Below are 16,693 nucleotides of genomic sequence, written 5' to 3'. Positions count from 1 at the left end.
AAAAATACCTCCACAATTACATCTTACAAATTCACAAATTGTCAAAATATACCTATGAAATAATAGTAAAAAAATTGCAACAAATATCTAAAAAGAATACACTATCATTCATTCATTTTAAGGGCTTATTTGAATAACAAATAATGATAATAATTGATGTGGGACAAGTGTACAGTCAGGACATTTCACAGAAAGTTCTAGATAGACTAAAACTAAAAAAGGAACAAAAAAAAATCTAAAATAGAAACTTCATCATAATAAAACTAAGGCAAAGAAAGAACAATCCTATGTATTTTGTTTGGAACTTTGAACCTAGTGTATGTGGCTTGATTTCATTGACTATCCTCAAATGATGATTTAAGAAAGAGTATTGCTATTAGTCACTAGTTGTAGTGGTGTTTAATTAGTACTTTCTAGATGTTTCGTCTTACAATTAACTAGTAATAATCTTTAAAAATTATTACATTAATCCATATAACATGATATTTAATTGCACAAATAGTGATATTCACATCAAAATGTACTAGGTACTACTAGAACATTTTAACATTTCTCGTGATGAAAACAAACTGATCATTTATACTTTTTATTAGCTTTCTTTAGAAAATTTATTTGGCCCCTCTTAAATTTTCTTTTTGCAATTTGGCCACCCAAATATCACTACAAAAAATTTTATTTTTAGTCACAACAAAATTTGTGACTAAAAGTAAAAAAATTATGATTAATTATAAATCATTATTTCTATGTTGTGACTAAAAAGTCTATAATTAAAGATATTAGTCACAAATACAATTTACTGTGATTAAATGTATTTTAGTCACAATACTTGTTATGACAAATACAAAAATTATGTTAATAAATGAGGTAGAAAAGATAAAAATAAGTGGCAATCATTAATTGGAGGGACAGAGGGAAATTTGAGACTGGTGATTTTTTTTTTCACTTTAGGAATATATAAAAGAGTCAAATTAACATCACAAAACATCTTACATAATAAAGAGCAAACCAATCCAAATAGCCATGTATGTCCTTGCATTCAAATTTTTTGAGATAGCTTTCTTATTATTTAGGACTAAATTAAAAAAGCACTAGAAAACTCAGAAGAGAGAGGTGAAGTTGAAGAAGAAGAAGAAGACAAGAAAGGAGTAGGTGGTATTTGCAATGAATCAACACTCCCTTCAAGCATTTCTATCACTTTACTCATACTTGGTCTCTTTTCAGGGTTAGCTTGTACACACCACAAACTCACAATTATCATCTTCTTCACTTTTATTTTATCTTCTTTATCATTTATTCTCTTCAAACAAACCTCTTCATCCAATTCTAGCTTCCTATAAACCCAATGTGGAAAATATATTTCACTAGTGCTATTAGCTTGGATATTGACATTTTGTCTACCTCCAACTATTTATAAAACCATCATTCCATAACTATACACATCAGACTTGTAAGAAATCACACCAAAGTTTCTACTAATGATTTCGGGAGCAATGTATCCAATTGTCCCTGTTGGACCCAACATTGAGCTTACACTTTCTTGTCTAGTGCAAATCTTAGCTAGGCCGAAATCAGAGATTTTTGGGACAAAATCCGCGTCAAGAAGAATATTGTGAGGCTTAATATCGAAATGCAAAATCCTTGTGTTGCAACCGCGATGCAAGTACTCTAATCCTCTAGCAATGCCAAGTGAAATTTGGTAGTGTGTTTCCCAATCTAAGTTGAAATCGTTTTCGTTGAAAATGAATTTCTCAAGAGATCCATTAAGCATGAACTCGTAAATGAGAGCTTTTTTCGAACCCTCAAAACAAAAACCCAACAAAGAAACAATGTTGACATGAGATGTTCTGCTTATGGTTGCAACTTCATTGATGAAATCTTCTCCATTTGTGGTCTTTGATTCATTTATTAACATTTTCACAGCAACAAGTGAGCCATCTTGTAATAACTTTCCTTTGTAGACACTACCAAAGCCTCCTTGGCCTAATTTTTCTTTGAAGGAATTGGTCATTTTCTTAACCTCAGAGTAACTATATCTTCTAACTTGAAGTGGTCCACAATTCCTTAGGAAAATCTCAATGTTTCTATGAGCAGGGTTTTGCTTCTTCCAAAAGAAGATTGATTTTCTTATTGGAAAATTCCTCAGGCAGAAGAACAGTATTATCATGATGATTAGCCCAATTGAAGAGGCTACTGCAGCTGCATTAGTGAAGAAAATTAAAGAAAACTCACATTTGAAATGTATGACTCAATTATTTTGTTCATCCATAGAACTGTGAGAAAAAAAGGTATCTTTCACCATAATTACATAAAGTAGGCATTGGCAATAAGTTTACCTATTGTGACATTAAACATGAAACTTCTACTTTTTCCTGCAAAATAAACAATACAGTAAAATAAACCATCAATTTAAATATACAAGTAAAATTTGCTACATTTTAGATTTATTGTATTAACAAGGAACATTATGATTGATCCCAAACCCCGGCTTAAACCTGAACTTTAGATCCAGACTCAAATCTCAACTTGGATTGTGGACCTGGACCCGGACTCGTCCACTGACTGCGGACCTAGCCTCCAACCCCGACCCCGACCCGGACCCGGCCTCGGACCCCTGCACTCGGACGGCGCCCTCGATCATGAACCCGAACCTAGATCTGGACCTAGCCCCACGCCTTGACCTGGACTCCGGCCCTGAAACTAGATACGGACCCTGACTTGAACCTGGCCCGACCCCTGACTCGGACTTAGGCACCTTGTCCAGAGCTAGGGTTAGGATTGGAGTCGAGTTTATGGTAAGGATAGCATAATTTTATACCATCTATTAATACAATCTAGCATAATACTATACAATATAATTCAATACGATGTACCAAACGAGCCTTTAAACTGTAATAACAAATAATATGTGTTAGCTTGTATTATAATATTTACGAAAGGGTTTGTGGTTGGGGATCTGGCCCTAAACATGAACCTTGGACTCGGATTAGAACTCGGACCCAGACTTGGACCCTGGACCTAACCAAACCCTAGACCTGAATTCCAACCTGCACTCGGACCCGACTCGAAAACTTGGCCCTGGACCTGAATCTGAATCCAGCTCTGAACCCTAATCCGGACCTTGCACCCGAACCCGAAGCCGGATCCAACTCCTAACTCGGACTTGATCCCGACCCTAGATCCTTGACCTGAGAACCTTGTTCAGGGCTAGGGTCACGATTGGAATCGAGCTAATGGTAAATATAGTATAATTTTACACAATATATTAGTACAAGTCAATATCAAATATAAAATTATATTAAATAATACTAATATAATATAATATAATCTAACACAATACTATACAATACAACACAATTTACCAAACAAACCCATGAACTATTATTAAAATCTTAGTTTAATTTAGTTCACTTGATTTTTATTTTGTGTTATATTCTCTAATATAAAGAAAAAGAGAAAGTTAAATAAATCTCCATCAGTACAAAGCAAATAATAATTTTACCTGTTCCTACTTTTATAGGCTTGATATTCCTTCCTCGTCCTCCTCCTATACATAAATCATGGATTAATAACCTTATATTTCATCAAACCAAAAAAAAAATGCATTTTTTTGACAATTAAACCCCCCCAAAAAAATTACTCTCCCTAAAATATTATCCCCACTGATATTGTATAATTTGATATGTCAACCTTTTCACCATCAAAAAGATGTCTTTGTTTGCCATATCATCTACCCTCTAAACCCTTTTTACCAACCAAGATTTAAATTAATCAATATGAAGAAAAAAACACACACACACATACACAACCCAAAAAATAAAGTGGCATTAATAAATGTGCAAAGATTTATATACCAGTGTAAACAGGAGCAGTACCATTGGATGAAGTTCCATCACTATAATTCCCCAACAGTAGTGGATTACCAATAGTAATTAACTTCACCATAGAATTATTAAACTTAGGAATCTTTCCACTAAGATTGTTATAAGAAACATTAAGTAACAAAAGATGAGGCAAGAGTGTTAACTCATATGGTATGGAACCAATCAAGTTATTGTCATTCAACCACAAATTTCTCAACTCTGTTAGTTTACCAAAAGCAGCAGAGATTTTCCCACTAAAATGCCTCTTGTGAAAATTCACTACCTCAACTTTTTTCTCTTGTGAATCACACTTAACATAATTCCAACCTTTACAAACATCATTACCTCGCCAAGAATCTGCCAACATAGAAGGATAACCCAAATCTTTAGCCACTTCAAGCAACACCATCACTTGCCAATCACAAGGTCCTAAAGTGTCCCTACAATAGCTGTTGGTACCTAAAATATCAACCTTTTTCACATGAGAATTGAACTGAGGCAGAGGACCTTGTAACAGATTGTTCTTCAAAGAAACACTTCTTAATTTTGGGAGAGAAATTAATGAGATTGGAACGAGGCCCGTGAATTGGTTGTCGTTGAGTTGGAGATCGAAAAGGTTTTCTAGTTTCGATAAGTTCGGGATTGGACCGGTGAAAGAGTTTTGACAAAGACAGTTTTTGAATTTTAGACTTGGGTAAGGTTTGAGGTAAAACCCCATTGAGAAAATTTGAAGAAAGAAACAAATTTTGCAAGTTGGGGAATGAGGAAAGGAAGAATTTTTCTGGAATTGAACCATTTAAATTACAACTCACCATGCTTAGATTGACCAAGTTTGGTGACTCAATAAGCTCAATGGGAAAATCCCATTGGGGTAGATTGAGATTATTATCCATTGTCAACACTCTCAAATCGGTTAGTCCTTGAAAACAAGCGACGGGTAAAGACGCGAACTTGTTATGATCCAAGAAGATTTCTTGGATCACAGAATGGTTAGCGAAAGAAGGCAATTGCCCAGAAAAGCAATTGCCTTTGAGATTTAAGGAAGTGAGTTGTGAAAGAGAAGCGAGATTCGAAGGGAGAGTTCCGGTTAGAGAGAGATTCGGTAAGTTAATGGCGGTTACTCGGCCGGTTGAGCTACAACATACGCCTCTCCATTTCGAACAATAGTTAGTGGAGTGAGACCAGCCTGTTGGGGCAGGAGATATGGCCTTGAGGAGGCTTGACATAACGGCGGCGTCATTGTCTATGGTGGCACCGGCCACCGAGATAGTGGCGGCGAAGATGAGAAAGAAGAAGGAAGGTGTGGGAGTGAATTGAGAGAGTTTCATTTGGGGTTTTAGAGCTGCAGCGTCTTTGTTCCGTCAAACGGTACTTGGCGCCCTTTTTAACTAACTTGGAAATTATGGTTTATATTACGGTTTTACCCTTAGTCGCAAGAAAGACTTTCAAAAACTTTTATATAATAGTGGGTAGACATTTTGTGACAGAAGACTATATAATTAATCGTGTGATATTGCTATGACAATTGCTAAAAAGTCGCTAGTATTTTTACGATAGTATATTGTTATTGGTGTAATTAAATATTAGGTATTGTATCACTAACCAATCATAAAGTGTCATCTATAGAAAATGTTAGGTACCACTAGTGACTAATAGTAATATTCTATAGTTATTTAGCACTACTTAGAGGTAATACGTTGTGATTGGTTAACGATATTCTATGAAAATTACTATTTTAAGGTATATGATATTCGATATTTAATTGTACCTATAGTAATATAACATCGAAAAAGTATTAAGCTTTCTAATTTTTTGTTTACCTTTTTTATTGAATAAAAAAAACTATATAAGAAAAATAAATTATACAATATTCTTCAATAAATATTTTAGGATAATTTTTGGGTATACATCAAGAAAGGATTGTTTCATTATATTTTTAATTTATTTTGGCAAGAATTTTTTTTAGTCTAATTTTTATTTATATGTTGATTATTTCGAACCACTTGAATATATTACATTGTCAATAATAATGTTCAAATATTTTGTTGGACGTGTAATTACTTTTTTCATATGTGTGTAAACACTTAAAATCAACACAAAGATATATACAGGTTCAAGTTCGATAAATTGAAGTGATCTATGGCTCTACTCACCGCCAAATCATTTTTATTGATTGAGTAAGAACATATACAATATAGTCGAGGAAGATTCTCTATTAGATACTCTAAAAAGTGTTTCAACTTTTACACTCTTACCCAAAAATCTTCTTCATCTACAGAAAATTCTTTATACAAAACACAAACTCAATCTCTCTATTTCCTCTACACCTCTCTTCTACCTCTCAATCTTTTTCTCTCTCAAACTCGTTTCCTCTTAAAACTCATCAAATCTAGCAAAATGATAAGTGCTGGTGGTATATATAAGTTCAAGATAATGATCCTAATAAGGTCGGTGGCTGTAACCAATAAGTTGTTAAGTTAGTTACGTTAGTTACAACGTAACAAACTTAACAAACTCCTCGTAATAGATTCTCCACACCAGCACAAGACAAGGTGCTTCTGGATGAGATATACGCTTCTTGACAAAAGACTGAAGTGAATGCTGAAGGGACTTCTAGATAGGAATAGAGTCAACTGGAGTCGACTATCCAGAACACTCTTCCAGAAGGAACAGCTAGCCAAAGACTATACTCGGAGTGGTCATGATAGTCGTCCGAGAACGCCCTTCCAGATGGTAACTATCATTCCATAAGATTTTTTCCCGATGGACAAATTAGCTATCTGGGAACATACTTCCGAGAGACAACTAACTTTCATAACTAAACATATGGATATATTTTCATTTGAGGAACTATACCACAGTATATAAAATTAATAATTTAACTGTGGTTAACAGAATATGAAATAACCATATGGTTAAGATTTTTGCCTCGTTTTTCTACCTTGTTGCCCTTACGTTTTTATTTTTGAACACTTTTCTAAAAGACCTCATACTAATAGAGTAGGTCTTTATCGTTATATATTCATAATCTTTTCTATTTTTTTACCAATATAAAACTATGGTTGTACATCCAACAATTTCAAAGTGAAGAAACTTTAAAGTAGTATTGTAATTTCATGAAATATATATGCATGGAGTGTTTGTAGGAACAAAATAAAACAAAATGAAGAGGTAGGTGAGAATTTTTACAAAAATATTGACTTGGTGAATACTTTGAACTGTACAAGTCCAACTTTCAAATTATGCATCTATTTGTACATGTTGAAAAGTCTGAAGCAGAAAATGGTTTAATTAATTTTGGCAGTAACAATACGTTGCCTAAATTAGCGGTTGGTTCTAGCCGTACATTGCATTTATGAAATGAGAAATGATAAAAGGAATGAATGTTGTTTAACATGTTGCTATTAATATTAGTGTAATTAAGTATTGTATTTTATATAATTAATGAGTATCATTATTAAGTATTAGCAGTGCCTAGCACTTTTAGATATGTCATATTGCGATTAGCTAGCGATAATCCCTAAAAGTTATTACGTAAAACTATATGGCATTTGATACTTACCAATAATAATATTAACACATAGGAAAATAATAAACACCACTGATATTTTTTGGCAAGCTATGATGGAGGACTATTCTTTTCTCAGTTCAAATGTATGTGATGATTTTTTACTTTTCGAAACATAAAGTATGTGATGATTAATTAAGACATTTTCAACGTTACTATGAAAGAAATTACAATATCAATAAGATTTTATCTCGTCTTTATCTTCTGTATTTTAACTACACTAATAATATGTTTTTTAATATTACTATTAATATAATTAAATATAAAATCTCATATAATTTAATTTAATAACTATTATAAAAGAGAATTGTTATAAGATAACAATGGTTATAACAATAGTGCCTACTACCTAACACCACTTCAAAGTGATAGTTTTGTAATTAGTTATCGATATTTCATTAAAGTCATTATATGAATCATTAGGTTTGGCCTTGGGCATAAGCGGGCTAAGCCTGTGCTTAGGGCCCACTTATCCCAAGGGCCTAAAAAAAATATTTCCCTTCTAAAATTATACGATTTTTTTTACTAATTTTGAAAAATACCATATTTTTTCTAAATAAAAGCCCAAAAATAATTTTTTTTCTATGGCCCACTAAAAGTCAGGGTCGGCCCTGTTAATCATAGAGCTTGATAATTAATTACATCAATAGTGATATGACATTTTAAGTAGTATTAAACATCAATAGCACATTTTAGCATTATCGCTATAAATTTATAAAGTGCTACGTCTAGATAGTATGTACTACCCTAATAGTAATGCTCTTTTATTTATCAAACAAAATAAATAAATAGCAATGCTCTTTTACTAATTACTTTCTATTACACCTAATTGTAATTCTTTCAAGTCTTTTCTGATATGCCTTAGTGAAGAAAATAATTGACATTGCTCATGAAAGCCAAGGAAAGTCTTGCCACACCGAATTTTTAGAAAATATTATGGTTGATTATTCAATTATTATATTAAAAATGTAATTATAATAGTTACATCTTTTTATAATCTACTATAGCAAATCAATAACAAGTAAAAATTTAATTTTTAGACTCAAATTAATTATAGACAATTATATACTTAAAATAAACTAAATTTTTAATGAAAATATTTAATAAGATATTTTTTTACAACTAATGTTTATAAATTATAAATATTTATCATTTTTTATTTATAATAAACTAAATAAAATTAAGTTAGTATCATGTTACAGATAATTTTTTAATTATTTTTATTTATTACTAAAGTAATCACAACCGTTTAATAATGATCCAACGACTAAAATACAAATAACTCATGTGGATACATATTTAATGTAACTATTAAAACTTCCTCCATATATATATTCCCTTAAAAAATGCAATTATTTTTCTTAAATTATTGTTTTGGCCACCTCAAAATATAGGCTAATTATCAAAAAAATTGTCCCTCGAACTTTTTAGACTGGTAAAAATTCTCCTCAAATTATTGGTTAGATTTCAGGACTTCTGTCCAATTTCGTTCAATTTACAAACATGGCAATTTATCAATGTATTAAATCGTGTCCCCAAAACTTTGATGTATACCAAATTGTATCCTCAAAACTTTGACATATATCAAATCGTGTTCCTGAATTTTTATTACGTTGCGCATTCGGTTAGTAGAATTGGACGAAAATCCTTAAATATAACATTCTCAATAATTTAGAAAAAATATTTAACGGTCTCAAAAATTCAAGAGCGCAATTTAATACATGTCAAAGTTCAAAGGACAGAAATCTTAATTAGTTTTTTTTTTTTTTTCATTTTAGCTGCTCCAATTTTAAAATTAGGCTTCATCTCTAAATATCATAATTACAATATACACAAAAAATTAATAATTAAATGTATAATCTTGGGAAAAAATAGTGATTATTTCAGAATTACCCAAAAAACAATCAAAATATATGTTTTTATGGAATTTTGATTTTTTTTTTATTTTTACAGCTTTTTTTCTTACAGACCGTTGTTTCTAGGTTAATCTAGAAAATGTCATTATTTTCATATTGCGAAAAAATAGTATAATATTACAGCAACAGGAAAACAACATTGTTTTTCTTCTAAAAAAAATCACAAATCCGTAAAAATATAAAATAAAAAAAATATAATTTTAAGTACTTTGTGTAAAAAAAATTAAAATAGGGTAAATTTCGATATAAATACTTAAGTTTAACTCTCAGTTTTAAATAAATGCCTAAGTTTTAATTTTTTATGGTAATAATATTTAAATTATAATTCTAGAATTTCTGTAAGTACTTGGTTGTTGATTGTTAAGTAAATTACTACGTGGTAATCTAGATCATAAATTATTATTTTTAAAAAATAGTTTAAATATACCAATAAAAAAAATAACACGTGAATAATGACTTGACATTTAATGGTAAGGTACCCACCAAATTTCAAAAATATAACTTAGGCTACCAAAAAATTAAAATTAAATATTTATTTATAACTGAAAATTAAAATTAAGTATTTATAACGTAAATTAGTTAATATGTAAATTATTTCTTTTTTGACCAAGTGATTAGAATCACTCATGAATTTACGACGCCCACGTCTACCACCGGTGCTAGAACCTCCTCGAACCAGGATAGTTCATCGTCTAACCTGTGACAGTCATTAGTCCCGTGATCCGTAAGGGGAAACACCGGGTAAGCTGTGCAATCCCACACCGCCTGGGGAAGGTCAAGTAGGATGATTCTGAGACTGTGTAGGTATGGGACTACACAGTTGAAGAGGGCTTAAATGGATTGATTGGTACTACATATATCAACAAGGTGCATAGTGAGGACAAGGCACGCTGGAAACACTCGTGTTGGTTTGTAAGGTCAGTCATCAATCCAAGAAGCAGCTAGAGTGGCATACTCGTGTATAAGAGCCATGAGTTCGTGGGTGTAAGGGCCCAATGGAGGCTTGAAGCGGGGACGTTACATAACCGTAGAGCATACTTTGCCAAGCCCTATTTTATTATTTAACAGTGCTCAATCATGTAAATCAAGCCGGATCATTCACTCATTATGCAATAAGAATCATGGTTTATTTATAGCTCCTTAATTAAGCTTAAACACAAAATAATAACACGTGTGGGAATAGATGAGAGAGAGAGAGAGGGGTGGGTGGGTGGGTGATATTGGGTACATTCTGCCTAATTTTTTTTTGTAGGTAGCGTCGTACAATTAATTAGTTGTTAGATAGATATTATCGAATAACATTCTTTGATGAGAGATATGAATAAGAAAATTGTTTCCTTAAATTATATGGGATCCAAACATTATAACACCTAAAAATTAGGGTTGTACATCGATCGGTTTGGGCGGTTTATCCTATATATTTTCTAACCCAATCTAAAGTTCGGTTTGCTAAAATTTAAGTGCAACCCTTCAATTTAAAAAAAAAAAAAAAATTGTAAATCGACCAACGGTTTGGGCGGTTTGGTTGGGTTAACCTGTCCAAACCTGCCAAACTTTTTTTTTTGGTTTCAAAGAATAAAAATCAAATTCTACCAAAGCACAACCAGGGCCGGCCCTAGGCATAGGCGGGCTAGGCCCGTGCCTAGGGCCCACACTTTTCGGGGCCCAAAATGAAAAAATAAAAAAAAATTATTAGGCTTTTATTTAAGTAAAATTTAAGTGTATTACAAACAACAAATATTTATAGCTTAGTTGGTTGAGGTGGAAGCCATAATGCTCAAGGTCATGGGTTCAAATCCCATATATTTAATTCGTCTTGGGCCCATATATTTTCAGGGTCGGCCCTGAGCACAACACAATATATATGACTTTGAAACTAACAATTAAGTATTTATATTATTATATATTTAATCATTTATATTATATATAATAAAAACTAAAAAGTAAAAAAAAAAAAAAGCTAAAGTCGGGTTGGTCGGGTTATTCGATTTAATTGGGCGGGTTGGACTTATTTTCAACCCGCCCAATTAACAGATTGGGCAGTTTGTAATTTTTTTTTTTTCAGATTATTTAAGTTTGTAATTTTTATCGATTTTTTCGATTCGGTTCAGGCGGGTTATTCCGTTTGGGCGGTTTACAAATTTTTTTGTACAGTCCTACTAAAAATATGCTAAACATCAATGATATTTTTTTACTATTTATCTTATGAGAAATGTCAAAAGGCACCAGTGATATCTAGCACCTTCTTATGTGTCAATATTACTATTAGTCCAATTAAGTATCGGGTCCCATATAATTTAATGTAATAATTTTTAAGAAATATGACTACGCTAGCCAATCGTAAAGTGATACGTCTTGAAGGTGATAGGCATCACTGGTGTCTAATAGGAATGGTGTTATCTTATTTAATTCTCTGCAAAAAGCTGAGTAGTTGGACTAAAGTCTTCACTCTTCACTGTCCACTCCCATCGGCTCCAAGTTCCCAAAAAACTACTCTCACTTGTTTCATCGTTTTCAAAACCAGTAACACTAGCTGTCCTTCTTCTACCAAATATTACACTAAACCTCTTTATACACATAAAATAATATCCCTATAAATTCATCAAAATGGGTGGTCTCAATTGATAGGAAGGTTACATTGCACCCATAATTTTATTTAATTGTTAGAACACAAACTATATTTCGATGATTTTTTTAGTCTAATTAAGATTTTTTATACTCAAATTTTAACATGTATCAAATCATGTCATTCAAAAGGTGGGATTTAATATATATCAAAATTTAGGTACACAATTTGATACATATTAAAATTCGAAAAAATAATTTAATACAAACTAGTAATAGGAAAGGAACCTAAACCTGTAATTAGAGTTAAAACAAGGAAACAAGTAAGTGGACTACGGGTGTAGTACACGAACCCTTACGATTTAATACAAGGATTATCGTCATATAAGTAAAATTGAACGGAATTGGACAAAAATTCTTGAATTCAATAATCTCAATAGTTCGTGTGAAAATTTTAACGGCTTGATAATTTACAAAGCATAATTTAGAACATATCAAAATTTAGAATACAAAAATCATAATTAGTCTTTTTAAAAAATAGTACATCAAATTCTCATATTCACCCCACAACCAATGTAATTCAATTAAGAAAAATCTAGCTAAATATTCTTATATACAACAACCAAACAATAAATAACAAACACAATTACAAATTTTCAATATCATATTATTTTGAACCCTTATACTAAATGCTCCAAAAAGTACTTAAATCTAAGGTTGAACATCAAACAAATTGATCGGATTTCGAGTTCGTAGGTTTTGGGTCTAAAAAATGAAACCCAAACCCACCCATTCAAAGAATTCAAGCTTGCGGGTCCACAGGTTTGGGTTGGCGGGGTCAACAGATTGACCCGATCAACTCTCAGTCAACATTTTTTTTAAAAAAAAATTATCAGTGTCAAACTTCTGTTAATTGTTGATGAAAGATGAACATGATAAATCTATTTCTTTATCTCTTTTGTCTTTTAGGTACGTCCACAATGTACTTATAAAAAAATGTATAAAGGCATAGCATAAAGAGAATAACTAGCTTTTTATTATCTATAAAGAAAAAAAAAGCTTAAAGGTTTACTATGTCTAGACAAAAAGAAAAAGGCACACATATAATAATGAAACACAACATAGAATCCAGCTGTGTGGATTACTTGTTGAACATAACCTGTTCTAGGTTGTAAAATCTAATCTAAACATACAAAATAACATTTAATAACAAGTAACCAAAACAAGATCTCAATTATGCACACACATGCACATTTAACCAAATATTTCTCATTTTTGCTAACACTCTTTTTTACATTATTTTGTCCACATTACATTTACATTTGATGCAAAATCAAAGTAAGATTTAAATAATTCCTGGCCTAAGATACCCAAAAAAAAAAATGAAATTAAAGGGTTAAAATAAAGAATGGTGAGCTAAAAACATTGAAGGATATGGATCTAAGCTACTTTAACTCCGCTCGGGCGTTTTCCTTCCATGGCATCCTTTTTATTACGACAATCGGAGCAGAGGAATGGACCTTGCCAAGGCTTGGCGCTCGTGGAGAAGATGGAGCCGGCATGAACTGAGATTCCCTCACTTGGAGCAAGATCAACTTGACATACAGCACACATGAATATTCCGGTTGTTGATTGTCCCGTTGGTTCCTCGGTTCCTAGTCTGCAAGGCAAGTGGAAAATGGTAAAACATCTACACTCATGATGAGAACTCGAATCGATAATAATAACATATACAAAAAAGGGAACCTTTCTGCAAGCATTGCTGAGCCCTCCTCGAAAAGTTCTTCAACGATTCCAACAGCTGATAGTTTCTTCGAAAGTTTACTAACAGAATCACGGGACTTCTTCCTAAACAGAGCTCTAAGCCTGCTCTGCTTTTTCGGGGGAGTTGAAGGTTGTTCCGGTGCATCTGGAGGAATAATGTCAACAACTACGCAGGTTGTATCATCCTTTAGACCCCTTGTCCTTAAAGCCTCCTAAAGGATCATCCACACCGAAAGTAATTAGAAGGGCATTCCATCAAAGATTTACTTGTTAAGGAGAAATAATAGAATATCGAAATCATTGAAATTACCTTTACAACTTGTCTAGCAGCAAGTTCGGCTGGCAAACCACGGCAAGATTTTGCAGCCATATCCGAGGATAAAGCATCCCAAATGCCATCAGAAGCAATTATAAGCCTCCCACCTGCACGAGATAACTATAACACCGAAAAAGGATGTCAGTTTATCTTAACTCGACAAGCTCAACCACGAGCTTAAGACCCGAAAAAACATTACCTTCACTTGTTTGACATATGGTATTGGAACAATAAACTCGCCAACATCCATGTCTCCAATTGATCTAGAAAGGCATAATCCCCCAGGCCAACATCGAAGAGGACCAATCTGTAAATTTTAACAATAAAATCTCAATCCCCAAGTGATCATAGCATGTAGTAAAACCGAATGACACTATATAAAATGCACCATACCTCTGCTCCGCCAACAATGCTAAGCCTCCCGACTTCACCACCACTAGCAGTAACGCGTTCTCTCCTAAAAAAACACCACAAACAATTAGACAATCTATTGCAGAAGGCAAAACAACAAGTGATTCATTACCAAATGAAAACATACTCTTCTATGTTCTCTTCGAGCCTATGATCAACGGTTAAAGTAGAAACAGCGCCACCTTGAGTATCTAAAATACAACGCGAATCTCCAACAGATGCCACTGTCACCGTCCACCCGTCTACTATTACAAATGTGGCTGTAGTTCCAGAAGTTTCACCTGAAAACAATAACAACAAGAAGAATAAGTAAAACCAGAAAACTAAAACAGAAGCAAACTCCACCACAGTCCATTCATACCTCTGCTCTGAAATTCTTTGTCTGTCTTTACAAACCCCGCAACCAATGCTCGAGGTAAAGCTTGCAGCCACTCGTCTCGCCCTAGGCCGCGGGGTAGGGCACCCAAAACATGATTCAACAGATTCTCCTTTGTATATATTGCAGCCGCATTTCCATTGTGCCCATCAAAAATCTAAAATTCCACCACCATATAAGAAAAACAAAGCAAATAATAGCTAATAACACAGAATTTTTCACATGCAAAATCAAAACAAAACTAGTTACTCAAAATCAAGTAAATCATACATAAGCTCCTTAGATTCAAGTCTTAAATGTCATAATATCTAAAAGGGTAGAACTTAGAAGATAAGAGAGAGAAAAATTACAGCAAATGCAGAGAAAGTAGATGAAGGACTTCCAGGGACTCGTTGACAATCAGTCTTGATGAGAAAATAGTCTTCTCCTTTCCTAGATTGAGCAGCATTCCCACATCTCACAGTTGGTTTTTCCATCTTTTCAGTCTTCATTTCTCTGCTAATCAGTGCAGCAAGAGGTACAAGAGTATGATGGTTCCTTCTCCCTTCACCAGATGCCATCACTCTCTTTTTTTTTAAAACCTTCAAACTATACACTGCTTTGTCTCAAAAGCATACTAAAATTTACCCCAAATACCAAAAATATGAAAAGATCAAAACTTTATGTGTACATAACACAAAATTTGATCTGCATTTCACCATTGAAAACAACATCAAGCTTAGATCCCAAAATTCTCAGACAAAATAAAGTAGAATTAATTAAAATTAAACAACTGCATGTTCTGTTCTTGCTTGGAAAAATGTGAAATATTTCAAAGATTTCTTTTTTTTTTTTTTAAGCCCAAAACCCAAAAACAAAATCAAACAAAAGATCCAACATACCATAAATATTCCAACATTTCCCAAGTACCCAGAAACCAAGCAAACCTTTTCATTAATGTTTTCAAGGAAAAAAAACACAAAAATAAAAAATAGTTCCAAAGGACAAGGAGAGCAATAATGAGATGTTTACCAGGGAAGAATGAATGTCTGAATGTACTCCAAGCAAAGCCAAATTGAGATCTGGTATGAAAATGTAAGCAAGCCCAACACAAAATGAAGAAAAGGAAAATCAACACGGAAATGTAAAGCGTGTTTATGACAAGATATGAACTGTAAAACCCATTAATCTAAGAAAACCCAAATCTTCAAAAACATAAAAATATATTCTTTTTTATGTATAAAAGGGAAATTCATTGAATAGTTTTATGGGAGTTAGTCAGCTTCAGAACATTTTCCTTTCCACCAAACACCCACAAAATGTTAATAATAATAATAAAATAATTATAATAATAAAGCAAGAAAGTTTGAATTTTTAATAGAAAAAAAATATGAAGGTCGGGAAATTCGGTGCCAAAAGGAAATAGAGTTATGAATTTTGAAGAGGAACGCAAAGGAAATCTGCCACAGAAGAAGAAAAAACAATGGGTTTTGCCGACTATAAAGGAATGCCTCTATAAAACCATTTTGCTTCAGTTAAAAAGTCAGTTTCTTTCTCATAACAATTTCTTCTTAAAAAAAAAAAAAAACAAAAAAACAAATTTTTTTTTTTCTTTCCATCTTTCTTTTTTGGCTGGGAAAAATTGAAAATTGAAAGAGAATAAAAGAACTAGTTGCTTTTTTTATTACTATTATTATTCAAGGGCTATTTTTTAGAGATAAATTTTTGACTTTTGAGTGTTTTATATTTGAATGGGTGTTTTCATATTCAATATGGATAAAATTATGTTAAATTTTTAGAAATTTTATAGTATATTTTAAATAATTACAATTTACTTTACTATATAATAAATACAAGATTAAAATTATTTTTTTTACATTATCATTAACATGTTTTTAGGGTTGTAATTTATTGACATAATGCCGAAACATTTTTTTG

General features: G+C 32.4%; 2 protein-coding genes and 1 pseudogene across 2 annotated transcripts; all 3 read right to left on the bottom strand.

Annotated features, from left to right (window-relative positions):
* Positions 1 to 1,072: 1,072 nt before the first annotated feature.
* On the bottom strand, positions 1,073 to 2,218 carry LOC133033380 (rust resistance kinase Lr10-like; annotated as a pseudogene).
* A 1,625-nt stretch (positions 2,219 to 3,843) lies between these two features.
* Positions 3,844 to 5,188, bottom strand: LOC133033379 (receptor-like kinase TMK4). The gene is made up of 2 exons (XM_061108097.1): positions 4,673 to 5,188; positions 3,844 to 4,353 (listed from the first exon to the last, which is right to left on the bottom strand). Exons 1-2 carry the CDS (start codon positions 5,186 to 5,188, stop codon positions 3,844 to 3,846), a joined length of 1,026 nt encoding a protein of 341 aa, XP_060964080.1.
* Positions 5,189 to 13,158: 7,970 nt separating this feature from the next.
* LOC115712168 (probable protein phosphatase 2C 15) lies at positions 13,159 to 16,295 on the bottom strand. The gene is made up of 9 exons (XM_030640419.2): positions 15,788 to 16,295; positions 15,127 to 15,463; positions 14,762 to 14,933; positions 14,528 to 14,681; positions 14,383 to 14,446; positions 14,189 to 14,296; positions 13,984 to 14,109; positions 13,656 to 13,885; positions 13,159 to 13,569 (listed from the first exon to the last, which is right to left on the bottom strand). Exons 2-9 carry the CDS (start codon positions 15,334 to 15,336, stop codon positions 13,350 to 13,352), a joined length of 1,284 nt encoding a protein of 427 aa, XP_030496279.1. The 5' UTR covers positions 15,337 to 15,463; positions 15,788 to 16,295; the 3' UTR covers positions 13,159 to 13,349.
* Between the last annotated feature and the right edge of the window lie 398 nt (positions 16,296 to 16,693).

Source organism: Cannabis sativa, unplaced genomic scaffold (assembly GCF_029168945.1).
Source record: "Cannabis sativa cultivar Pink pepper isolate KNU-18-1 unplaced genomic scaffold, ASM2916894v1 Contig5, whole genome shotgun sequence".
Taxonomy (NCBI): Eukaryota; Viridiplantae; Streptophyta; class Magnoliopsida; order Rosales; family Cannabaceae; genus Cannabis; species Cannabis sativa.
This window is presented reverse-complemented; position numbering and strand designations above follow the sequence as displayed.